The sequence below is a fragment of the Eretmochelys imbricata genome, chromosome 14 (assembly GCF_965152235.1).
Source record: "Eretmochelys imbricata isolate rEreImb1 chromosome 14, rEreImb1.hap1, whole genome shotgun sequence".
NCBI classification, from domain to species: domain Eukaryota; kingdom Metazoa; phylum Chordata; order Testudines; family Cheloniidae; genus Eretmochelys; species Eretmochelys imbricata.
The window spans coordinates 26,828,550-26,855,289 of NC_135585.1; the positions used below are offsets into that span (position 1 = coordinate 26,828,550).

The 26,740-nt window shown below is 42.9% G+C and overlaps 1 protein-coding gene across 1 annotated transcript in view; it reads left to right on the forward strand.

Moving 5' to 3' along the window:
• The window catches only part of GSG1L2 (GSG1 like 2), a 65,254-nt gene extending 51,711 nt beyond the window's left edge, over positions 1-13,543 (forward strand). Inside the window, exons 5-6 of the mRNA XM_077834033.1 lie at positions 11,705-11,872; positions 13,486-13,543. Coding sequence (XP_077690159.1) covers positions 11,705-11,872; positions 13,486-13,543 — 226 coding nt within the window. The remainder of the gene's footprint in view (positions 1-11,704; positions 11,873-13,485) is intronic.
• Positions 13,544-26,740: the final 13,197 nt, after the last annotated feature.

The following is a 26,740-nucleotide window of genomic DNA, read 5'->3' on the forward strand; positions in this document are numbered from 1 at the left end:
AAACCCTCCCCTGGGTGGTAGGAGGGGGAGAGTGAGGGCGTAGGGAAGCTGCTAGTAGGTTGTTTGTAGCAAGACACCAAACCTTCCCAGTAGGAAGGCTGCACTCGCTCCCCAGAAGGGAAGGAAAACAAGCACAAGGGACTGACTGAGGAGAGGAGTAACAGGACCGTGTGCCACCTATAAGGATTTGCCTTGCCCCAAATCACAGTCTCCAAGGCTGAAAAGGACTGAGCCTACTGAGGTGAACAAGGTATTTTGCCACACTGCATTTTGGGTGAATCAACTATTTAATAATATTCATAGATTCCAAAGCCAGAAGGGACCATTGTGGTCATCTAGTCTGTCCTTTTGCATAACTCAGGCCAGAGAACTGCCCCCAAATAATTCCTAAAGCAGATCTTTTAGAAAAACATGATTCTTGATTTTAAAATTGTTAGTGATGGAGAGTCCACCAGGACCCTTGATAAATTGTTCCTGTGATTAGCTACCCTCACTGTTAAAAAATGTATGCCTTATTTCCGGTCAGAATTTGTCTCACTTCAGCTTCTATCCCTTGGAAAATGTTATACATTTCTCTGCTAGACTGAAGAGCCCATTATTAAATATTTGTTCCCCATGTAAGAACTTATTGACTGTCATCAAGCACCCCTTAACCTCCTTTTTTAAAATTTAAATAGACTCAAAGAGCTCAATCTATCACTGTAAGGCATGTTTTCTAATCCAGTAACCATTCTCTTCTTTGAACCCTGTACAATTTATCAACATCCTTCTTGAATTGTGGGCATCGGAATTGGACACAGTATGCCAGCAGTGCCAAATACGGAGGTGAATTTGCTCCTCCTTGAGATTCCATAGTTATGCATCCCAAAATTGTATCAGCTGTTTTCGTCATAGCATCGCACTGGGAGCTCATGTTCAGCTGATTATCCACCATGACCCCCAAATCTTTTTTTGAGTCACAGCTTCCCAGGGCAGACTCCCCCATCCTGTACGTATGGCCTAAATTCTTTGTTCTCAGACCTATACATTTACATTTTGCCATATTAAAATTGTTTGCTTGTGACCAGTTTATCAAGCGATCCAGATTGCTGTGTATCAGTGACCTGTCTTCTTCATTATTTACCACTCCTCCAATTTTTGTGTCATCTGTAAACTTTATCAATGATGATTTGTTTTCTTTCAGACCCTTGATAAAAATGTTAGAGTGTAGGGCCAAGTACCAATCCAGCAGGACTCCACTGGAAACAGACCTGCTCACTGATGACTCCTCATTACAATTACATCTTGTGATCCATCAGTGAGCTCGGTTTTAATCCATTTAATGTGTGCCATGTTAATTTTATGTCATTCTAGTTTTTTAGTCAAGATGTTGTTTGGTACCAAGTCAAATGCCTTACAACCGTCTAAGTATATTACCTTTATCAACCAAATTTGTAATCTCATCAAAAAAAGATATTCCGTTGGTTTGACAGGATCTATCTTCCATAAACCCAAGTTGATTGGCATTAATTACATTACCCACATTTAGTTCTTTATTAATTGAGTCCTGTGTGAGCCACTCCATTATTTTACCAGGGATTGATGACAGGCTGATAGGCTATAATTTTCCCATTTACCCTTTTTAAATATTGCCACAACATTCACTTTCTTCCAATCTTCTGTTAAGTTAAGTCCCAAGCAGACTGCAAAGAGCTACAAAAGGATCTCACAAAACTGGGTGATTGGACAACAAAATGGCAGATGAAATTAAATGTTGATAAATGCAAAGTGTGGCAAATGGCTGATGCTACTGGGATGGGTCCTGTGCTTTTTCTTGGTGTGGTGGGTCAGGGCGCCACCCCTTATCCCTATTCTTGGGCATTGTGGGCTCCACTAGTGCCCCGGTGGGAGAGAGAGGGGAACGGGGAAGGGACCCAGGTCCACTCTCCTACTCTGTGTCCCAGCCCCTTCAGCTTTGCGGGCTGCTTACCCTCTCTCCCCTTGGGTAGGGTTTCCCTCAGTCCTCTGTGCCTGGGGAGTCCCTCTGCTCTGCTTGGGCAGGGTTTCCCTTCCCCTGGCAATCTGGTTCTCTGGCTAACAGCAGTACTCCTCCAAACTCTGGTCAGCTCTCCTTCCTTCTCTCTGTCTGATGGAAGAAGACAGAGTCTTCACGCTGAGTTTGTCAGCAACGAGTCAGAGACAATTTATTCATGCAATTGCAGGAAAGACAGCAATTGGACAGAGTGTCTGTCCTTAGGCAAATCTTCAAAGTACAAACAATATAAAACATTATTTATTCCCTTTCATTACATATAGCTATGTCCTGTTTATACATTTTTTCTTCCCATTATCTTAGTCAACATTGCATTCCATTCTTATCTTAAAGCAAGGTCCCTTGTAGTTTTCCTATTCGCCTCGCACAAACCTCGCTTCTACAAATCTTGCGTTATTAGGGTTAAGGTTGGCCTGTTTCTTGCTCTGTCTCTTAACCAAACTAAAATAACTGCACACAAATCCTCTTTTCCCTTTCACACTTCCACAATCTATTTAACTTGTAGTCACGTTTCCCTAGTCCACAGGGAACAAGATCATCCTAGGGCTTCTGCCCGCCTACTTCCCAGCTAACTTCCCAGCACCCAATAAGTCAACTCTCCTGCTGCTCTCTGGCCCTGCTGTATCACAAAAGTAATGCACATTGGAAAACATAATGCCAACTATATGTATAAAATGATGGGGTCTCAATTAGCTGTTACCACTCAAGAAAGAGATCTTAGAGTCACTATGGATAGTTCTCTGAAAACATCCACTAAATGTGCAGTGGCAGTCAAAAAAGCTAACAGAATGTTGGGCATCATTAAGAAAGGGACAGATAATAAGGCAGAAACTATCATATTGCCTCTACATAAATACATGGTATGCACACATCTTGAATACTGCGTGCAGATTTGGTTGCCCCATCTCAAAAAAGATATATTGGAATTGAAAAAGGTTCAGAAAAGGGCAACAAAAATTGTTAGGGGTATGGCATGGCTTCCATATGAGTAGTGATTAATAAGACTAGAACTTTTCATCTTGGAAAAGAGCTGACTAAGGGGGGATATGATAGAGGTCTATAAATTCTTGAGAATTTGTTCACTCATTTTGAACTCTGGGTGTTTCTGTACCATCCTCTTAAGCCAGGAATGTGCTTACGTGGTATTAGCTAACACCTAGTGCATTGCTATTCTGCCAAGGCCAGGCCTACTCTGGTTCACAGCGTTTGGTTCACACTGTTAGTTATGCCTAAGGCTCTAGCAAGGCCTACACACGACATATTGAAAATCAGTATTAAAAGTCCGATAAGCTCCTCAGCTAGCTCTTTTAACAGTTTCAATGAAAGTTATCTGCACCTGCTGATTTTAAAATGTCTGCCTCTTGTAGCTTCTGCTTAACATCCTCCAGAGACACTAGTGGAATGGAAAGAGTGTTATCATGTGATATAGCTACATCATCTGTTTTTTCCCCCAAATACAGAACAGAAATATTAATTGAATACCTCTGCCATTTCTGCATTATTATTGATAATTCTACCATTTCCATCTAGTAATGAACCAATATCATTGTCAGGATTCTTTTTGTTCCTAATATATTGAACAAATGCCTTCTTATTGTCCTTAACTCTGCTGGCAATACATTTCTTTTTTTTTTTTTTGTCTCTTTGCATCCCTTATCAATTTTCTACAATTCCTAGCTCCTGATTTATATTTTATATTCATTGTTATCAACTTCCCCTGTCTTCCATTTGTGTTATATATTTATAATACACACACACATTTTTTTTTTTTATTGCTGCCTTCACTTCCCCTCCAAACCAGGTTCGTTTTTTAATCAGCATGGCATTTTTCCTCAGTTGTGGGTTTGTGGCTTTTCTGATATCTAGTCAGGAGTTCTTAATGATTCCCAATTAACATTCACATTTTTCTGATTTAAATTAGTTTTCCCAGCTGTTTTGGCTCATAATAGTTTTTAGCTTTATGAAATTGGTTCTATTAAAGCATCAAGTGTGCATATATATTACTGGGCTGGACTTCATTCTGCTTGTACATTATAAATCTGATCAAGTCATGATCACTTGTACCTAGACTACCATTAATTTTAAGTGATCAATTTCTCTTTATCTGTTAAAACAAGATCTAATAAAAAATTCCTCCATGCTGGCTGCAATACTCTTTGAGTCAGGAAATTGTCATTTACATTGTGTGAAAATCTGCTTTCAACTCTTCTCACAGCTGCAACTGAAGTCAATGGGAGCTGTGCTTTGAAAGCATAAAGTGCTATATACTTTGAAACATCAGGTCTCAGGTGTCTCAGATTTGGGGACCCAAAATTAGTGGATACCTTTGACCTTAATTTCTCTGTGCCTGAGCTCTCCATGTGTAAAACAGGGATAACAATGCCATTTCACCTCTCAGGGGTGTTGGGAAAATAATTTCATTAATATAGTTGAAGTTCTCAGATACTGTAGTGATGAGCACCATTGAAAAGCCCATGAAGAAATTAGAATTGTGTATTCAGAGTGGGGTATGGTTACTGTGCGGTAAATAAACCTGGGGGCCACAAGTTGAACAATGAGGATGAAAAAAAATATTGAGTAGCTGCAGTCTATCCTGTGCACTGAATTCATAGATTTTTAAAGCCAGGAAGACCATTAGATCATTTTGCCTGACCTCCTGTATATCACAGACTGTTCAATTCCACACAATTACCCATCTACGGAGCCCAGTCATGTGTGTTTCACTACAGCATATCTTCCAGAAAGGCATCCAGTCATGACTTGAAGACATCAAGAGATGGAAAATCTACCACTTCCCTTAATAGTGTGATCCATTTGGTAATCACACTAACTTTTAAAACTCTGACTTATTTCCAATTTGAATTTGTCTGCCTTTAGCTTCCTGCCATTGGTTCTTGTTTGTCTTTCTCTGCTAAATTAAAAAGCCCTCTAGTACCTGGTATTTTCTCCCCATGAAGATACTTAGAGCTAGATCTGCATAGGGACTTAGGTGCCTAACAATCACTTTAGGCACTTAAGTCCAACATTTTGGTGCCACTGAATCCTTCAAAACTCCCACTTAGCTGCCACCTAACTTATAAGTGACTAAGTTCCACCAGCAGGCATGAGCAAAACCAAATCCTGATGCCCCAAAGCTGCTTAGCACCTTTGCTTACAACTAAACCCGAGTTAGTGGGATGCTCAAGCTATACAGTCCCCTGCCTATCTCATGTTCAGGGCCTATCCAGCAGGCATTTTAAGAGCACTCTTACCAAACTGGGCCTCACACAAAGATCAGCTAGATGATGATGTTTGGGGATTGTGTGTGTGTGTACCCAATAAGCCAGTGGATAGGGAACTCCATTGGGGGGCATGTTCTGAACTTGGGTCTCTCACATCCCAGGCGACTACCCTAATCTCTGGGCTGTTGGCTATAATGGGTCGGAATCTCTTGTTCACTCATTCTCTCCTCTTTCCCCCTCCACAGCCCCAACAGACAGTTCACGGCTTTGAATCCCAAGCAGAGAGTGATACCTCTCTCCAGCCCACAATTAGGTGCCTAGCTACCTTTGAAGGGTGGGGCTTAGGACACACCCCTCACAGTGGAATTTCCTATTGGCTAGAATAGGTGGCTCCCTGCTCAGTGTGCTAGCTTTTGTGGCTCCCATTTTTAGGCACCTAACTCTCCCCATGTGTAGGAAGCCTGGCGGCAGGTATAAGGGGCTTGGGGAGATGAAATTTCTCCAAACAGGGCAAGAAATGCCAGCTGTGGCGCACCTCCCTTTGGAGGCGTGCCAGCCTGCCACCTTTCGATTGTCGCTGCTGGAAGCTCCTCAGAAGTGGGGGGGCCACTGGTGCCCGGAGAGCGACCCCGCCCCCACTCTGCCCCAGAGCTCCGCTCCCGCTAGGTCTCTTTCCCCGAGTCCCAGCTCGCTCCTCTCCACCCACTGCTCGCCCTTAAGGCAGGAGGGGGCAGAAAGGAGTGAGTGGTGGGGGGCTTGGGGGATGGGGCGGAGAGGCACGAATGGTGGATAGGAGGGCCCTGGGAGAGGGGGTGGATAGGAGAAGGCAAGGGGACCTCTGTGGAGGGGGCAGAAAGGAGCAGATGGGGGGCTCGGGGAAGGGGGCAGAGAGGAGAGAGCGGAAGGTGGGGGTCCTTGGGGAGGAGGCAGAGAGGAGCAAGCAGTGGGCAGGGGGAGGGGGCAGAGAGGATTGAGCAGCAGGCAGAGAGTCCTCAGGGAGAAGTGGTGGAGTGGGGTCATAGCTTCAGGGGAAGAGGCCAAGTGGTGGCAAGGCTTCGGGGCAGAGTGAGGGCGGAGCATGGGATAGGTCTTGGGTGGAAGGAGGCTGAGAAATGGATGAGCCTCAGGGTGGAGCAAGGGGTGGGTTCACAGTCCAGGCACCAGTGGCCCCTCCCACTTCTAGGGAGCTTCTGGTGCTTGCAAATGCAAGCCTCCCCAAATGCAAGAGTCATGCATCTCTTAAGTTGGGCACCAAACGTGGGCTGAGGTTGCACTGGGTGGAAGGATGCCTACATGGTAGATGGTGCAACACTCAGCATTGCAGTTCCTAAGTTCCTTTGTGGATTTAGCCCTTATACACTGTAATTAAGTCACCTCTCGATCTTCTTTTTGATAAAGAGTTTGGTCTGTTCAGCTTAAGTCTTTCATTGTAAAGTATTTTCCCCATCCCTGGAATATTTTTTGTGGTACGCTTCTGCACCCTTGTGGATTTCCTTGGTCAGTTTTATGAGGCAGGAGTGGAGAAGGCAAGTAAATGGCAGAAACATGCCACTGAGCCCCATTCCCTGTCAGTGCAGCTGAGCTGCTTTATAGCCCTCAACTACTCATTGTAAGCAGGGTCTGAATGAGCTCTCTCCTGCCATCTATGGCAGGAGGAAAAGATGGGGGGGAAAGGATGTCAGGAGCAGACTGTGTTTGCATAGACATCCCTTCTCTGCTGATTCCCTAGGCAGAACACTGAGCCTGAACATCTACACTGTGATCAGTGTTGGCTGTTTTGGTAAAGATTTGAATGCTGAGATAATGAAATATTTTTATTGTATGAGTAAAGGGCAGCCAAACTGGGCTTAGTATGCCCCATTGAGGGGGTCACCCTAAATTTGACCTCACTTGTTAAGCAGGGACTACTGATGCCAAATCCTGGTGAAAGTTAGAGAAGAGGGGTATAGGTATCCTTGCCTTGTGGTCCAGTCCTGTTTAGGGAGTCTCTAGAGCTATTTGATCCTTTTCTGTCCAGTGTTTAAAAGTAAAGCTGACTAGACTCAACTGAGAATCTGGGTGGTGTTAGTGATTACTTGAGCTGCATGTACTGATAAGCTGCTTTAAAGGAGCTGAACCTTAGGTCAGCTGTGGATATAGTGTTGCAGTGAAAAGACAATGTAGAAGAGTTAGCAGCAGAGAAGTTCCCTGCTACCCAATGAAATCAGCAGAAAGTTGAAATCAGTGAGAATGGGGCTAAGTAGTGGAGCAGCAGGATACAGCATTGCAGAAAGAGGTAGCGTGGAGGATAGAATGACAGTGGTAGAAACTGCAGTAACGTTGATGAGCAAAGGGGCCGGGAGGCAAACCCACCCAAACACACTCCTGGCCTCTGAGGATATTGCTGACCTTGGACAACAAACCATGAATGGCATGCAGTGGAAGAAAAAGGGGAATGGCATGTTAGAGACACATCCATCTGTTGGACTTTCGCATCACACGGTGGAAAACAGAGTCAAAGAATTCTGCCCAATAGTGGGGCAGGGGTTTTATTTATTGGTTGTATACTTTCAAGTGATTGTTGCAGTGTTTTCTCAAATTAATGCTTTGTTTAGTTCTTTAATTTTGTTTATTTTGTTATACACAGATTCAGGATATGGCTACGCTGCAATTAAAAACTCGTGGCTGGACAGGCCAGCTGACTCGGGCTCAGGCTAAAGGGCTGTTTAATTGTGGTGTAGACATTTGGATTTGGAATGGTGTCCAGGCGCCAAGATCCTGTGAGGTGGGAGGATCCCAGAACTTGGGCTGCAGCCCGAGCCTGAACATCTACACTGCAATTAAACGACCCCTTAGCCTGAGTCCAAGTCAGGTGGCCCATCCAGCCACAGGTTTCTAATTGCAGTGTAGCCATACCCTCAGCAAGTGGGGAAGTGTTGCCTCTAAGGGGTGCCCAAGGGCGGTGGTCAGTTTTTCTAGAGTACTGGGTGAGGACTGAAGTCAGTTTTGTTTTCTATTGTTAATAGGAACCCCTATATTTTAAACCAGGCCCTTGTTGCTGTCGACTCCACTTGGCAGAAGGGTTACAGTTTTGTGGGCTTGTCTAGTGTCCTGGGTCAGTGCCCCTTGCAAGCACATTTTGAGTCAACCATTAATTTGGGGAAACAATTTTGTTGTATTTTTGAGAAATGACACTTTCTATAATGGCTGTATACATGTTAGAGGAGTGGAGCAAGGGAATGAATATTGACCCTAAGACCTGCTTTCTAGTAGAGGAGGAGTAGTAGTAAAAAATGGGTGGCAAAAAGGAGCTGGACCAAAACCACTGTCCAACAAAGGCAATGGGCCCCATGGGGCTAACCCACCCTGTTCAGCATGGCTCCGACTGAGACTGAAGACACTACCATGGTGTATCCTAGAATGGAGAACAGATTCTGGTCTCTATCTACTGAACTTCTTTTGGCTTTGAACCCCACAGCAGAAGCATTTAGGCCTGTTGCTAGCACACCCATTTCATCAGTGCGACCAGCCTATGGCAATGAGTCTGCCCCACCAGCATTCCCGTATCTCTTGAAAGAAAGACAGGACTCTGATGACACAGTTCAGTTGTTGGGCAAGGGGACATACAGGTGGAAGGTGTCCCTGATGCTTTAGACCCTCCACTATTGGAGCAAGAGATGCAGAGGCCTATGTCAGTGTCTGAGGAACCATCAATGGAACTGTTATCGTCCCTTGCCACGGAGAAGTCTTCACTGACCCTGCAATCCCTATTCTCAATAGTAGTGATAGGGTTATCAGGCCAGTAAACAGGTTAACTTATGAGCACCTGGGAAGGTTAGAGAAGAACTGATACATGTAGCTCACAGGTTTGAATCAGCAATAGTAGGCTTCTTAAGACTCTATGGGGAGAATTCGTAGACCCGGTATAATATGGAGTGTGATTTGCCAGGACGAAAAATTATTGGCTGGGAGGAGAATGTAACCAGGATCTGAATGAACTCTCCCCTGCTGTCTAGTGAAGAACTGAGGGAAAAAACCTTAGGAGCAGATTATACTTGCATAGACCCTGCCTAGGCGATAACCAAATAAATCTGCTTGCCTAAGTGGTCAATTTTGGTTATTTCATGTAAAGATTCACATTAGTATGAAATGTCATTGTAATTAAATGTTGTTATCCTTATTGTATGAGTAAAGGGCAGCAGAACTGTACTTAGTATCCTTCGATTGAAATTGGACCTCACTCGCTAAGCAGGGGATAGTGATGCCAAATCCAAGTGAAAGTCAGGAGTGGAGGTAATGTTTTTTACCTGATAGTGTGGTACTGTTTAAAGTGTCTTAAAAGTTATTTGATCATCTTCCTATGATGTTTTGGGGGTTTATCCACCCTAGTAAGTTTATCCACCCTATTCTACCATCCTCATAGAATCATAGAATATCAGGGTTGGAAGGAACCTCAGGAGGTCATCTAGTTCAACCCCCTGCTCAAAGCAGGACCAATCCCCAACTAAATCATCCCAGCTAGGACTTTGTCAAGCCTGACCTTAAAAACTTCTAAGGAAAGAGATTCCACCACCTCCCTAGGTAACACATTCCAGTGTTTCACCACCCTCCTAGTGAAAAAGTTTTTCCTAATATCCAACCTAAACCTCCCCCACTGCAACTTGAGACCATTACTCCTTGTTCTGTCATCTGCTACCACTGAGAACAGTCTAGATCCATCCTCTTTGGAACCGCCTTTCAGGTAGTTGAAAGCAGTTATCAAATTCCCCCTCATTCTTCTCTTCCGCAGACTAAACAATCCCAGTTCCCTCAGCCTCTCCTCATAAGTCATGTGTTCCAGTCCCCTAATCATTTTATTGCCCTCTGCTGGACGTTTTCCAATTTCACTCCTTGCCCTCTAACTTTGGGTGCTTCTGTGCTGTATAGCTTTGATTGAGACCTCTGACACCAGGAGTCAGCTCACAGCATAATGGTCTCACCCTGGCTTCCACCAGCCCAGTTACTCCTTACAGAGTGTCCATAACAACACTTCTGGTCCCAATTCTCCCCAAAACCATCTCCCCTGCAGTGTCCAGATCCTCTTACTGGACACTCACAGAGGTAACCACAAGTTCACTGAATCCAAAGAGCCACTATAGATAATAGCTTGGTAGCTCAGCTGGGGTTATATACTCCACCCTACTACACAGCACCAAAATGATTTGTAGTAATAAACTTATTCTTAGTTTTTAACAAAGAACGTTGTGACAGGGTGCACCTGGACCTTTGTGACCCCCTACTGGAGGCCCTGCAATCCCACTGCACTCTGCCCCAGGAAGGAGTAGTAAAGGTGAGTCCTCCAGGCCTACCTAGAAAGGCTACACAGAAGCAGCCAATCAGAGCCCACTATGCTCAAATAAAAGGAGCTGCAAGATTGAGTAGTTAGGTCTCTGGCTAGGATTAGAGGGGTGCTCTGCTCTGGCCCAGGGTGTTTGGTGTGCTGCATTTACTGGACCTGAGAGAGAGAGGACCTAAGAACTGTAACCCTGAGGTGGTGGTAAAGAGACAAGGTGAAAAGAATCCCAGGGAAAAAACAGCAGCAACTTATTAAAGGAGGCAGCATGTGGATGCTGTGTGTAGGATCCCTGATTTCGGACCTGGAGAGGTGGGCAGGCTTGGGTTTCCCCACTGGCCACTGGGAAAGTGGCCCAAGCAATGAGAAGGGGACATGGCTTGTTTAGAAGCCTGATCTAAGGGTGGGATTTAAAGGGCCCAGAGATAGAGCTGAATACCCTGGTGAGGGCTAACAGTTTGTAGAACTTTTATAACTCCTGGAAGGGATTTACTTTTTGACTGTGTGACTTGGCTGGAGGGCTGAGCCACTGAAGACCTACCTAGGGAGGTCACAAACCTACTGGGAGCACCAGGAGCAGGAAAAGGCCTGCAGTACCAAATGGAGCAGCAGGCGGTGCTCAGGAGGGGGTGCCCCCCATTACAAACACAGATTTCCGTGATTTCAAGCAAGAGTGAGAGAGCTATGAAAGGGTTGCAAACAAAATGAAAATAACGTGGTTTCTAGCGTCTAAAACTTAATTCTAGCAAAATATAGCTTTGCGTAACATAGTTTCTTACTCACACTGAGTTATCAGCATGCTCCAGCTTGTTTCAGCAGGAGGGACCCTTCTTTCATAGATACTCACTTATGCCAATAATCATTTTGTTCTAAAACACAAAAATATGCTGTTTAATGTTCATACAGTTGAAGGCAAGCATTAAACTTAAGTACTCAGTTAACTCTGCTTCATCTTGAGCTGTTTAACTCTACAGTAGCTGTTAAAACCTTCCACTAGGAATCTGTTCCCCCATTTAATCCATAATTTATAGCAATAAATGGATAGCTTGATCTCTTTTGCTACAATATATTTAGGAGATACAGTAGTATGATGTGGATGCAAAACTGCTGTCACTTTCTAACAAGCCTTTTTGTTGACAGCCTTGCATGGGGTTCCTTCGCTTGCTGTATGGCTGCCTCTGTCACCACTATTAACCGATATACAAAAACTATTTTGGAATTCAAGCACAAACGAAAAAAGCTGGAGAGAAGTTTAAAGAATAAATGCAAGTTTCCAGATCCTGGAGTTCCAGAGAAAGCTTGGAATATGTATGTTAGCTCTTTTCATAACACTACAGAGGACTTGGAGCATCAATTAAAGGACATACATAATCCAGCCAGCATTTCAATGTTTGTAGATTTAAACAATATCCCTGAGCCACACCGTGAAGAGTATTGCTAAATATGTTCTACAATATTTATTAATTAAAAATGTATCTGTCTAGCATTATTTATTTTTCATAAAGAGAAATGCTTTTATCAATGTTTCAAGCAAGACATAGTGTTTGGGGAACTGATCCAGCTAGAGTGGTTCACAAAAGGCAATAAGTCATATTCTCCATCGTCCTACATCTTGTACAGTCATATACACATGTGCAAAGTGGGTGTGAACACTACTACATCAGAATAGCACTGGCTTACATCCCTTTACTAGTGGAAATGACAACACCAGTACCATGGCAACAAAGAATCTGGTGCACAACTTGGTCCATAGCTGGAATAGGCTATTTGTCATTAAAGATGCAACCTCCCAGCCAAATTCAGCACATTTCAGGCTACACTGATTAGTTTCACCATGTGACAGAGGTCCCAGGGAGCCACAATGAGGTAACTCGATTAGGATAAACTGTAAGGAATGGGGCAGATAATCCCCAAAGCTAGTGGATATTCCAATACTTAGATTTATCAAGGCAGCACAAAACAGCTTGTATAATACCTAACTGGTTACCCAGAAGCCAACAACACAGTTCCCTTAAAGTAACCCAGCCTTAGGCCTCCAACCAGACATCCAAGTCAAATATGATGAGGATTACTAAAAATCTTATTCATCATATAAGAAAGTTCTACCAACTCCAAAGGAACAGACACATTACATCCCAGGTTAATGAATATTCCAGATCTTACCCAAATACACACTTAAAGACAATTCTTATTAACTAAACTAAAATTTATTAAAAAATAAAAGAGAGAGTATTGGTTAAAAGATCAGTATACATACAGACATGAGTACAGTTCTGAGATCAGATTCATAGTAGAGATGGTAAGCTTTGTAGTTGCAAAGTGTTCTTTCAGAATTGGTCCATAGGTTATAGTCCAATGTTCATATTCAGGGTGATCCAGATAGGACTGGAGATCTCAGACTTACGACTTAAGCTTCCCCTGCATGAAGCATCAAGCAGAACTGAGATAAAAAGGATCAGGTCCCAAGAGTTTTTTATACAGTTTTCTAGCAGCCCCTTGACCATACAGTGCTTAGGCGAACAACAGGCAATCAGCCAGAAGTAGACCTGTTTCCTAAGCATCACTGGTAATTAGCTATATGGATTAACATAAGGCAGTTTATCCATTAGGCAGCTTATCACAAACTTTAAAGAGACATATAGACAATGACATTATTTCACCCAAGATTCATCTAAATGTTAATATTCCCTTTTGATCTCTGAATCAATAGCTATAGTAATAGACAGGAACTGTCTCTTTACATGGCTGACATCTAACAAGATATAAGTAAACAAATACAATTAGTATCACCTCTAATTCTCTAAAAATACAGGTTTGCATTTCAAAGTTCTAGCCTATCTAACATGGAAAGGCCCTAATTACCATTTACATACTTTTTAAACATGTCTCTAAAGATTGAATTTGGGTCATTTATCGTGCAGGATGTTTAACCCTTTCTGGCCGTGTTTCACCCACCATAAGGATGGTGGTGGAATTTGATGCCTGTAGACAAACTGGAAGTGATAAGGTGTTATTGTGCAAGCTGAATGAGAAACCCATGCTGTGAGTGCTGGTGTTTTTGTGCTAAATGACCCCGCTATTACTATGCTGATGTGCATCTTTATTGGGAGTCATAGTTCACTGAAGACTACATAATACAGTGTCTGTGATGGTATTCGAGGCACAGAGGTCTGTGCAAAGTTCTGGTTCCCCCTTCATCTTGAAGAATTGGAAGGAGCAGTGGAAAGGATTAAAGTCTTGGAAAGATTTTCTTATGAGGAGAGACTGTTTAGTATATAGAAGAGACTAACAAGAGGGGATGTGTCAGAAATACACAGAGTAGCGAATAGTCTAAAAATGGTAAATCAGGTGCCTTTATTTGCTTACTTGCAGGAGGGGGTATCCAATGATTTTGACAGGCAAAACATTGAAAACTGGCCAAAATAAATATGCTTTTACTTAACACATAATTAACGTGTGGATATTTCTGTCACAAGATATCACTGGGGTGAAGATCTTAGTAAGAGTTTTAAAAAATTAGATGTCCCTATGTAAAATGATTACACCCACAATAACATTTGGTAGGGAAAAGTAAGAGTGAGATGAACTCTCATATTTCAGTAAATAAGCCAGCTGCTAACTGAGAAGGGTTACAAAGGAATATCCTCTTTGGGATGGGTATTTCATAACTGTTTGCTACAGAAGTTTCTTGTACCTCTCTCTGAAGCTGATGGTGCTGGTCACATCAAGACAGGAAACTGGACCAGATGGATCTGGGCTAATCTGCTCTACCAATCCCTGTATACAGATTGAACAGTCCTGTGGATTCTTACACGTTTTTAAAATGGCAGATTTGGAAAGATGAAACTTTTTTTTACTTAGTGAGCAATAATGTGAACGAGAGGCTTTGGGAGCAGGAAAGACATCAGTTATACTCACCACGATTAAGTGTTGTGCCTGAGAAACTTCTCTCCTGTAGTCAGATCTGACCATTCAGCTCCCATTGCATAAATTACATCTCCTGTGCTAGTCTTTTGAACCTATTAAAGCACAGGCTGTAATACTAGTTCATAAACTCTGTTAGAAGGGATCATTGTGAAATCTCTACATTGGAAGAAATCCTCAATAGCACTGAGTGGACTTTTTCACTTATTCAGGCAGCAAACCGCTTGAGGAAAATATTTAAAAAGAACAGCACCCCATGGGGCCCCTGGCAGCTGCATCACTATGTCCTACTTCAGTTTCCCAGGGCAGTAGCATGGATCTCAGCAACCTTTTCATTGCCTTTTACTATTCTCAAGTAACTTGGATGTCTCTTTCTGTTATTGATGATGTTCTCCTTTTTCTCCTAACTAACACTGGGCAATTCCTATACAGCCTGATTCACATGGGGACAGTTGTATTAATGTAGATGAAATAAATGATCCCAAATAGTCAAAGGTATTAACACCTTCCATATTAGGAACATGATCTGGTTGGTCGGATCATGTCCCACTCCTTCACTGGTTCTCCTCCGGTGAGCAGAGCTGGGTGGACCATCTCATCTTTTGTGCTGGTGCCATGCAGTACAGATGATTTCAGGATCAGATGACAAGAGAAAGGGAGATAATAGGGAACAGAAAAAGACATAAAAGGGAGGGGAAGACAGAGTAGGATCTCACATGTATCAGGTTGGGATCCTCACTGCTGCAGCTATGATGGTCAAGCATGCCCGCTGGAGTACAAGGTAAAAATCCCACTGCCGCAGCCACAGTGGAGGTAGGTTCCTTCCTTTCCCACCTCTTGCCTCATTTTAAGGGCCTCCAAAATGGTGATGAGTGGAATGGTTCAACCTTTCATTATTTTGCCCACCAATTAGGCCTAATTTCCAAAGCACCACTTTTGGTCCATTGATTTCTGGTCCCCTACCCTCTTGTTCATCAATCATAATCTTAACACTGTCCTTGAATGTTATCATAGACCCTCTCTGTTTAAATTCAGTCATTCTGTCTCCTTCTTGCATCTTTTCTTAAACAATCATATAAGAGGTCATTGTGACAATTCACAAACCTTTACCCATTTTCCAACAATTACATTCACAGTTAAAGTTAGCTTGGGGAAGATAAAGGAGTGGTTCATTCAGAACTCAATTAATAAATAATTAAAGGAGGGCTTGATATTTTTTTTGATGAGATTACAAATTTGGCTGATAAAGGTAATAGTGTTGATGTCATAAACTTAGACTTCTCTAAGGCCTTTGACTTGGTATTACACAACAGTTTGATTAAAAAACTAGCACAATTTAAGGTTACCATGGCACACACTGAATGGATTAAAAACTGGCTAACTGATAGGTCTCAGTATATAATTGTAAATGGGGAATCATCATCAAGCAGGCATGCTTCTAGTGGGGTACCACAAGGATCAGTTCTTTGCCCTATGTTATTTAAGGATTTTATCAATAACCTGAAGAAAACACAAAATTATCAAGATAAATTTTGCAGATGACACAAAAATAGGGGAAATGGTGAATTATGAAGAGAACAGGTCACTGACAGTGTGATCTGGATTGCTTGGTAAAATGGACACAAGCAAACAATATGTGTTTTTAAACAGTTAATGTAAGTATATGCATCTGGGAACAAAGAAAGTGGGCCATACTTACAGGATGGGGGACTCTATCCTGGGAAGAAGCGACTGAAAAAGATTTGGGGGTCATGGTGGACAATCAGCTGAACATGAGCTCCCAGTGCAAAGCTGTGGCCAAAAGGGCTAATGTGATCCTGGGATGCATAAACCGATGCTCAAATAGGAACAGCGAAATTATTTTACCTCTGTAGTTGGCACTGGTGCAATCACTGCTGGAATACTGTGTCCAGTTCAAGAAAGATGTTGATAAATTGGAGAGGGTTGCCTTTTAGTAATAGACTCAAAGAGCTCAATTGATTTCGCTTAACAAAGAGAAGGTTAAGGGGTAAGTTAATTACAGAGTAGAAGTATTTACAGGAAGAACAACAATTAATAATGGACTCTTCAGTATAACACAATCCAGTGGCTGGAAGGTGAAGCTAGATAAATTCAGACAGGAACTAAAGCATAACTTTTTAATGGTTAGAATAATTAATCACTGGAACAATTTACCAAGGGTCATGGTGGATTCTCTGTTACCGACAATTTTAAAATCAATATTGGATGTTTTTCTAAAAGATCTGCTCTAGGGGTTATTTTGGGGAAGTTCTCTTGCCCGTGTTATATAGGGGGTCAGACTGGATCATCAGAATGGTCCTGTCTGGCCTTGGAATCTATGAATCACTTATTACAACAGGACCTCAACCTGGCCTGCACTTTTTACAGTGCATGTTTGTATGTGTGCTCCCCCATAGGCACATTCTTTGGGTGCTAACACTTGTGGTGATGATACAAATAAACTGCTATGAATGGATACATTTATCTCAGAGCTTCTTTTTTTCCTCAGGAAAGCACTACAAGGGACAAAGTGAAGGTGGCTAGTGCTTTAGATGTTGATTTTCATCGACTCAGACATGTCAGTTAACCCTGACTTTGAATTTCCCTGTTTTAATGTTTGTTTTTTATAGCTACAAAAGTTATTGTAACAGTTATTTTCTCTTATTTTACTAATAGGTACTTTGGGCTAGATCCACAAAGAGACCGCTACGTTAGCCACCTAACTCCCCTGAGATCCTCAACCCCCTGTTCAGATGCTGCCTGTTCGTGCAGATACATAAATTTCTGCCAGCAAAGTGCCCTGGGTGCCTACATTTTTTCCAGTGGGTATGCACATGTAGCTCAGTGCCTTAGCTCAGACCTAAGCCCCAGTAGGATTCGCAAACTAAGTGTGCCTCTGCCTATCTCACCTGCAGAGCCCAATCTAATAGGTATGCTCAGAATATGTCCACTTGATCGGGTCTGACCCTAAACACAGAGAGGGTGCGGTGTGTTTCAGAATACCCAAGAGCCCAGGGGCTAGGGCACTTAGCTGGCATGTGGGACACCCCACTTCAAGTCCCTGCTCCATATTAGAGCAGGGATTTGAAAACAATATCCACATCTCAGGTCAGTGCCCTGACCACTAGGTTACAGGTCTCTGACTACAGTGGCATGTATGTGGGGATCTTTCTTTCTGGGCTGATGTGACCTAGCTTAGAAGCCTAACTCCAGGAGAGGATTCATGACTGTACATCTGAAGCAGTTAGATGCCTAAATCCTTTCTGAGGTGGAGCTTAGGCCATGTCCCTTTCCTCAACATTTCCCACTGGCTGGCTTAGGTGTTTCCCTGCTCAGCATGCTGGCTTCTGCGAAGCTCATTCATAGGCACCTAACTCTTCCCATACATTGTATAGGGAGCCTGGGTGCCTAATTTAGGTCCAAGGATTCCACTGGTTTGCAGGGTGCCTACGAGTTAGCTGTTGCAATGGTCAGTGTTGTGAGGCCTGTCCCTTTGTAGCTCTAGTTCTTTACTCTCAACCTTAATTTCACTTCACCGACAGTTTTGCCTCAGATTTACTTAGGCTTGAGTTTCTTTGCATTTGTTAGATGTTCATTATATACATGGGGTAGGGTTCCAACTGTCTAATCACACAAACCCAAACACCCTTGCCCTACCCCTACCCCTACCCTCCCCGAGGTCCTGCCCCTGCCCTGCCCTTTCTCCGTGTGGTCTGTTTGTTTGGGGGACCATGTGCTCACCATCTGGGTGCTGAGCCTAGCGGCCTGCTAGGCAAGACTAAGAGCTTCTTGATGAGGCTTTGATCTCTAAGCCCTTTAGTACCCCTCAACCCCTAACCAAGGGACAGAGCTAATCAGGAAGACCAGGGCTTTAAAAAGCCCACTCGTAAGCGACCAGAGGAGCTAGCGACCAGGGGGAGTTTTGTGTGGGAGTTTACAGGGAAAGTGGGGGGCTAGATATATGTAACATTCCTTAAACTTCTTTAAACTTAAAGCCCCAAATACCCCCTGAGAAAAACAAAACCTCAGCAAAGGAACTAACTTCAGGAGGTAAAAAGACAATGCAGGCAGAAATCCAGCAACAGAGTGGGGGATATCCAGTTTATTGCACCCAATGCAGCATGTATGATTACCAGCCCTATGGGCAGGTGGCGTATGTATGCATTTGGTGCAAGGAGCTCCTGGCCCTCAGAGACCATGTACGGTCTTTGGAGACCAGGGTGGCTGAACCGGAGGAGCTAAGAGAGACAGAGAGGTACATAGATGAGACTTTCTGGGACAAAATAGAATGATCCCACCCTCTGTCTGACAGCCTCTGTGCTGTTGAGGAGGATGAAAGTGTCAGGGAAGGAGAACATCCAGCTGGAGCAGAGGGAAATGATCACATAGTTGGGCTCTCCTTCCAGATAATGTTGTGGTATCCTCTTGCACTGAGGATACCTCTCCGGGGGAGGAAACTCCAGTTACTAGGAAGAGACTGGTATTAGTAATGGGTGACTCAATCATTAGAAACATAGATAGCTGGGCTTGTGATGATCGGGAGAACTGCATGGTGACTTGCCTGCCTGGTGTGAAGGTTGCGAATCTCTTGAGACATCTAGATAGACTTATGTATAGTGCTGTGGAGAAGCCAGGTGGTCATGGTACATGTAGGTATCAATGACATAGAGAGGGATAGGAGAGAGGTCCTGGAGGCCAAATTTAGACAGCGAGGTAAGAGACTGAAGTCCAGGACCTCCATGGTAGCATTCTCTGAAATGCTTCCAGTTCCACACGCAGGGCCAGTTAGACAGGTAGAACTGCAAGGTCTCAATGCGTGGATGAGATTATGGTGTGGGGAGGAGGGGTTTAGATTTATAAGGAACTGGGGAAACTTTTAGGAAAGGGGGAGACTATACAGAAAGGATGGGCTCCACCTCAACCAAAATGGAACCAGATTGCTGGCACTTAACATTGAAAAAGTTGTTGAGCAGTTTGTAAACTAAGGGCTGGGGGAAAGCCAACAGGTGCGGAGGAGCACGTCGTTCAGAGAGAGACATCCCTTAGGGGAGGATCTACGAATGGAGATTGTCTATGTCCTAGTAAGAAGGAGAGGATGGAAGATGATAAAATACAAGTAGGATATGATGAGAAATAGTTAAATGAAAAAAAGTCTCATTCAATTACATCATATCATGGGAGACAGCTAAAAAGTGACAAGTTTTTAAAGTGCTTATATACCAATGCTAGAAGTCTAAATATTAAGATGGGTGAGCTACAGTGCCTCCTATTAAATGAGAATATTGATGTAATAGGCCTCACAGAAACTTGGTGGAATGAGGATAATCAATGGGACACAGTAATACCAGGGTACAAAATATATCGGAAGGACAGAACAGGTCATGCTGCTGAGGAAGTGGTACTATATGTGAAAGAAAGCATAGAATCAAATGAAGTAAAAATCTTAAATGAACCAAACTGTATCATAGAATCTCTATGGATAGTCATTCCATGCTCAAATAATAAGAATATAGCAGTAGGGATATATTACTGACCACCTGACCAGGATGGTGATAGTGACTATAAAATGCTCAGGGAGATTAGAGAGGCTATAAAAATTAAAAACTCAGTAATAATGGGGGATTTCAACTATCCCCATATTGACTGGGTACATGTCACCTCAAGGAGGGATGCAGAGATAAAGATCCTTGACACCTTAAATGACTGCTTCTTGGAGCAGCTAGTCCTGTAACCCACAAGAGGAGAGGCAATTCTTGATGTGGTTCTAAGTAAAGCAGAGGATCAGGTCCAAGAGGTGAATATAGCTGGACCACTTGGTAATAGTGACCACAATATAATTAAATTTAACATCCCTGTGACTGGGAAAACACCACAGCGGCCCAACACTGCAGCATTTAATTTAGAAAGAGGAACTACATAAACATGAGGAGGTTAGTGAAACAGAAATTAAAAGGGACAGCCCCAAAAGTAAAATCCCTGCAAGCTGCATGGAAACTTTTTAAAGACACCATAATAGAGGCTCAACTTAAATATATACCCCAAATTAAAAAACATAGTAAGAGAACCAAAAAAGAGCCACTGTGACTAAACAACAAAGTAAAAGAAGCAGTGAGAGGCAAAAAGGCATCCTTTTAAAAATGGAAGTTAAATCCTAGCGAGAAAAATAGAAAGGAGCATAAACTCTGGCAAGAGAAGTATAAAAATATAATTAGGAAGGCCAAAAAAGAATTTGAAGAACAACTAGCCAAAGATTCAAAAAGTAATAGCAAAAAAAAAAAAAATTAAGTACTTCAGAAGCAGGAAGACTGCTAACTAACCAGTGAAGCCACTGGACAATCAAGATACTAAAGGAGCACTTGAGGATGATAAGGCCATTGCGGAGAAACTAAATTAATTCTTTGCATTGATCTTCACCATTGAGGATGTGAGGGAGATTCCCTGACCTGAACCATTCCTTGTAGGTGAAAAATCTGAGGAACTGTCCCAGACTGAGCTGTCATTAGAGGAGGTTTTGGAACAAATTGATAAATTAAACAGTAATAAGTCACCAGCACCAGATGGTATTGACCCAAGAGTTCTGAAGGAACTCAAATGTGAAATTGAAGGACTATTAACTGTAGTCTGTAACCTATAATTTAAATCAGCTTCTGTACCAGATGACTGGAGGATAGCTAATGTGACGCAAATTTTTAAAAAGGGCTCCAGAGGTGACCCCGGCAATTACAGGCCAGTAAGCCTGACTTCAGTACCGGGCAAACTGGTTGAAACTATAGTAAAGATCAAAATTGTCAGACACAAAGATGAACATAATTTGTTGGGGAACAGTCAAGGTGGTTTTAGTAAAGGAAAATCATGCCTCACCAATCTACTAGAATTCTTTGAGAGGGTCAACAAGCATATGGACAAAGGGGATTCAGTAGATATAGTGTGCTTAGATTTTCAGAAAGCCTTCGACAAGGTCCCTCACCAAAGGCTCTTAAGCAAAGAAAGCAGTCATGAGATAAAAGGGAAGGTCCTCTCATGGATTGATAACTGTCTAAAAAGCTTGAAAAAAAGTCAACTAAGGGGGGATATGATAGTGGTCTATAAAATCATGACTGGTGTGGAGAAAGTAAATAAGGAAGTGTTATTTACTAGTTCTCATAACACAAGAACTAGGGGGTCACCAAATGAAATTAATAGGTAGCAGGTTTAAAACAAAAGGAAGTATTTTTTTACACAACACACAATCAACCTGTGGAACTCCTTGCCAGAGGATGTTGTGATGGCCAAGACTATAACAGCATTCAAAAAAGAACTAGATAAATTCATGGAGGATAGGTCCACCAATGGCTATTAACCAGGGTGGGCAGGGATGGTGTCCCTAGCTGCTGTTGCCAGAAGCTTGGAATGGGTGATGGGATGGATCACTTGATGATTACCTGTTCTGTTCATTCCCTCTGGGGCACCTGGCACTGGCCACTGTCAGAAGACAGGATACTGGGCCAGATGGACCTTTGGTCTGACCCTGTATGGCCGTTCTTATATTCTTATGTTCAAGCACTGACTGATGCCTCCTACTGTTCAGTTCCCACCTTTCCTAGGAACCATGTGCAGTGAGTCAGCCCCTCTCATTGAAAATTAATACCAATCTTCTTCTTTGCCCAGCAGAGAGTACTGAGCAATGAACTGGGGTTCCCCGCTACCATCTTGTTGTTGGGCTGGAGCAGTGAGGAGCAGGAGGAGAGAAACATTACATAGCAATCCTCATTGCTGTCTCTCTTGTGTTCTGAAGAAAGGATATTGCTTTTGATGGCAGAGATGGGATGCCATGAGAGCTTCCAGACTATGAGGCAGGTATCCATGGGTATCCTTCTCACTTGAGACTATCAAAGTTTCTTTTGTTTTAGGTTTCTCAGTCCATACCACCAGCTCAATGACCACAGGACAGAGTGAGTGATTATGATATTGTTTTTCAGCTACTCCTGGCATGGTCCCAAACCAATAAGAGAGTTGGTAGAGACCTCACATGGGAGAGTGCCCTCCACACCACCTCCAAGCAGGACACCATCAGTCCCAGAATGAGCAGGTGCCAGATGGTAGCCTCTGGCATCTGTGGGGAGGAGTTCATGAGGTTCTTGCCCATTCCAATATAGGAAGGAGAATTTTGTTTCAGTGTGTGAAGATCTGGCTCCAAGGTCTTTGTGGGTTGGACTAGATGACCTGCTTAGGTCTATTCCAACCCTAATCTTCTGTGATTCTGTGATTGTAAGATGAGCTAAGTCCTGAGAAGCTATCCAGGTCGATGACAAAACCATGTAATTGAAGTATCTGGAACATTCTCTGGATGACTCTAATGGCTTTCTCACTGTGCCGTATGCAGGACACAATTGTTCCCATTTCTGGCTTTTTGGAGAGGTGGGAATCAGTGCTGTGGGGGAGTTCTGGTTCTGCTTTTCCAGCAAGTCCAGTGGATGTTCCTGATCTCTCTCTCTCTCCTCAACTTCTTGTTGTTTCAGTTCCACAGCCCTCTGCTATGCTAATTCCATAGCTTGCTTTTGGGCCCCTATTTCCAGTTCTTTTAGCTCCAAGATTTGCCTATATTTTTTCTTTTTTTTTGGCTGCCTGCAGTCTGAACAGCTCTAGCTTTGCAATCATTTCATTGTTTGAATGTCACAATTACAATTTACATTATTATTGTATATTTACATAATTATTTCATAGTTATACCTGCCTCTGGAAATTTCCACTACATGCAACTGATGAAGAGGGTATTCACCCATGAAAGCTTATGCTCCAATACGTCTGTTAGTCTATAAGGTGCTACAGAACTCTTTGCTGCTTTTACACATCCAGACTAACATGGCTACCCCTCTGATAATTTACATTATATATGTATACCCTCTAATTAGATAACCCCCAATCGAAAATGTTTGTTGGTATTAGGATGAGAATCTACTTAATGTGTAAAACTGCATGAAAACTAATGAAGGATTGTTTCTGGTTATCACAATGTTCATGAAAACTAGTGAATGATTGGTTGGACTGCTGTAACTAAACGCATTATGCATATATCTGTAACTTAATTGCCCATCAAATGGGATTGAAGCCTTAGAGCTGTAATAAAGAAGGATGGTAATTTCAAAGCATGGGTCATTGTGTTCAACAACGGGAAATCTACATACCCATGCTGTGATGGAAACACTTGCCAGATTGCTTTCTGGGAAGACAGCTATAAGAATGAACCCTGGGAGTGATCCTGTATCTCTGGACTGATGAATTCTGATAGGGTGAAATTCTGAGCCATTGGACTGAGATCCCCAAAGCCATTTTGAGTAACCCTTAGAGACTTAGGGAAAACTAGGAGATTATTACACATCTGCTGTCATTTGGACTTACAAACTCTGACTCACCTGTTAATGTTTTTACCTGCTATAACCTCTCAATAACTCTCATTTCTTTTTCTTAGCTAATAAATCTTTAGTAAGTCTTCTAGCAAAAATTACTACAGTGTTGTCTTTAGTGTGAGATCACGAGTATCCATTGACCTGGAGTAAGTGACTGGCCCTTTGGGGTTGGGAGTGACCTAATGTGTGATGATTTTTGGTTTTAATAATATTTCATCATAAAGTCCAGTGTGTCTGAGTGGCAAGATGCATTGGAGAGCCTAAGAGGACTGCCTGAGACTCTATGGTCAAACAAATATAGTAATTTAGGTGTCCATGCTTGTTACTGGTTTGGTAGAATTTAGTTATAGAATATACTACCAGTTTGGGGTGTCTGCCCTGTTTTATGACAGTCTGATCTGAGATTGGCAGTCTTAGTTGTGTGCTACTCCAGACACTGTGACCAAGGTATCATTTGAAAACTCATAATTTGCTGTTCAGTATTGTCCTGGTAAAATATGTGTGGCAACATTGTATGTGAAGTTATAACAGTCCCCTGTGTGGTGCTATTAACACATATTCCAAACTCCACTGCCTTGCCCTAAGAGAAGCTGGCCAACACGTATGTCCTAAACACAGGACTGTGTGCTCTGCTTAATTTGCATTTAAGCAGTAGACAGCGTCACCAAGCAGGAAGTGAAACAAAGAAAGCTCCAACAGGTGAGAAAAAGCCAGCAGGAAACATTCTTCCACATAAACTCTTTGTGTCCTAGTGCCCAGCTGGAAATGTTTTTCAAGGGTGGGGGGGACCTGAAACTAAAGCAAGGAGAGACAAACACACCAAGGAACCCCCCGCCCCCCTCCCATCACAGTCATTGCACCTGAAGAGAAAATGGAAGCAGAATTTGGACACTGAGGGAGGGGTTCTGACTTCAGAGTTTGGTCAGTAATCTTTTAAATCATGTGCTGAGAAACTTTGCTTGAATCTAATATAATTTGTTTTGTTAGGCATTAGTAAATGTTTTATCTTTATTTTTCTTGTAACCATTCCTGAATTTATGCCTCATTACTTGTACTGTACTCATTTAAAATCTATCTCTTTGTAATTAATAAACTTGTTTTACTGTTTTATCTAGTCCAACGTGTTTAACTGAAAGCATTTGAATAACTATTTGAGATAATAAAATGGCATAATATTCCCTTAAATGAATAGCGAACTTAAAATATTTGTACTGTCTAGGAGAGGGCTGGGCAGTACAGAACATACATTTCTGGGATAAATCTGGGACTGGGGGTATGTTGGGGTCACCCTGCAGTATAACCAAAGCTGGTGAGAGTCAGAGTGTAACCCAAGTGTGACTGGCAGGCTCCAGTTGCATGCAGACACTCAGGGTGTGACTTGCATTCTGGAAGGCTGCTTGTGAGCGGCCCAGGTGGAACCTACTTCAGCAAGGCATTGCAAGGCACCCATCATAGCAGTGGAGATATGTTTGTAGATTTTGCATCTCTTGTTTTGGCAGGGTCTGGTGCTGCTTTGAGTTGGTGGGTCCCAGTCTGTAGGAAGCTTGTTTCTGAGGACGAGATTCAAAAGACTGGGTGGTGGTGGCGAGGGGGTGGGGTGGGGAGTTGTTTGAAGGCCAAAAGATGGGGTTTAGGAAATATTTATTTCAGAATGTGGTCCCCATCAAAGATGGATTGTAATTTTTAATGATACCCCTATATGGGTTCGAGTGTGGGGTAGCAGGTAAGAACTAGGGGTGTCCTATGACTGCAGGGGTGTTAACAGGCCATTTCACCTTGAATGGTCCCTTAGAATATGGGTGAACTACTTATATTAAACAATCTGTTCCACCTTGTATTTAGCTGTGACACTCTGAGTACATTTCCCAAACCCAGAGGAGAGCTCAGTGTAGCTTGAAAACTTTTCTTCTTTGCCAACAGAAGTTGGTCCATTAAAAGAGATTACCTCATGCCCCTTGTCTCTCCAGGATAACAGGACAGTTGAATACACATTCATCTGATTATCACATCAGTCTCCCTCCCTCCTACAAGTTTAGAAAGCAAATATCTCCTGAGAGAAGTCCAGAGATTGAGCCACAAGGCAGCTGCAGCAGGTACAGCTAGGCTCAGCTGTGGGGTGGGGGTGGGGGGGAAATAGGAGTAGGGAGGAAGTGGAGTACAGACACAGGTACCTGTAGCAGGGACTGACGGACACTGATGAGGTAATCAAGCTGCTTTCTGCAGTGTTCCCTTGGGCCAGTCTCTGCCCTGTATTGATTGGCCGTTTGGCTCCAACCTCCACCCCCTCAAACAAAACCATTAAACCAGTCACCCCTTGTGACAGTACCATGCGCTTGGAGTCTGTCTTTCTGATCTGTCTGCTTGGAGATTGTAAGTAGGTTATAGTGGAAATAAAATTAGCAGTGGATTTGGCTAACATAATGCTTCGGGGGAATGAGGAAGGATGTGTCATGCCCATGGCTGCGGTTGTGGAATCAATTAAAAATGCACAGAAAATACCTGTACAAAATGGGCAGGATATGTCTGCATGGGTACCCCAATTACTCGAGACCTTTTTGGAGGCATGGGCCAAGTCCAGCCTGGAATATTGTCAAGTGCACGCCTACATTTTACTTGTAGGAGAGGACTCACTGCCTCAGAGTCAGTCACTGGACCATAAGGAATCCATACATCCAGTTCAGATAGTGGAGGCATTGTTAGAGATGACTGTCATAACTACAGCACAGCAATTGATGTGCTATCTGTTCTGCAGATAGGGGGTGCTTAAGGTTATTGACTCCAACAATGGGAGTGGATTTGTGGGGTCAGTTGTCAAAGAAGTATGCAACCTGCTGGTCAGTGATCAGAAGTTTCACATTCCTTATCA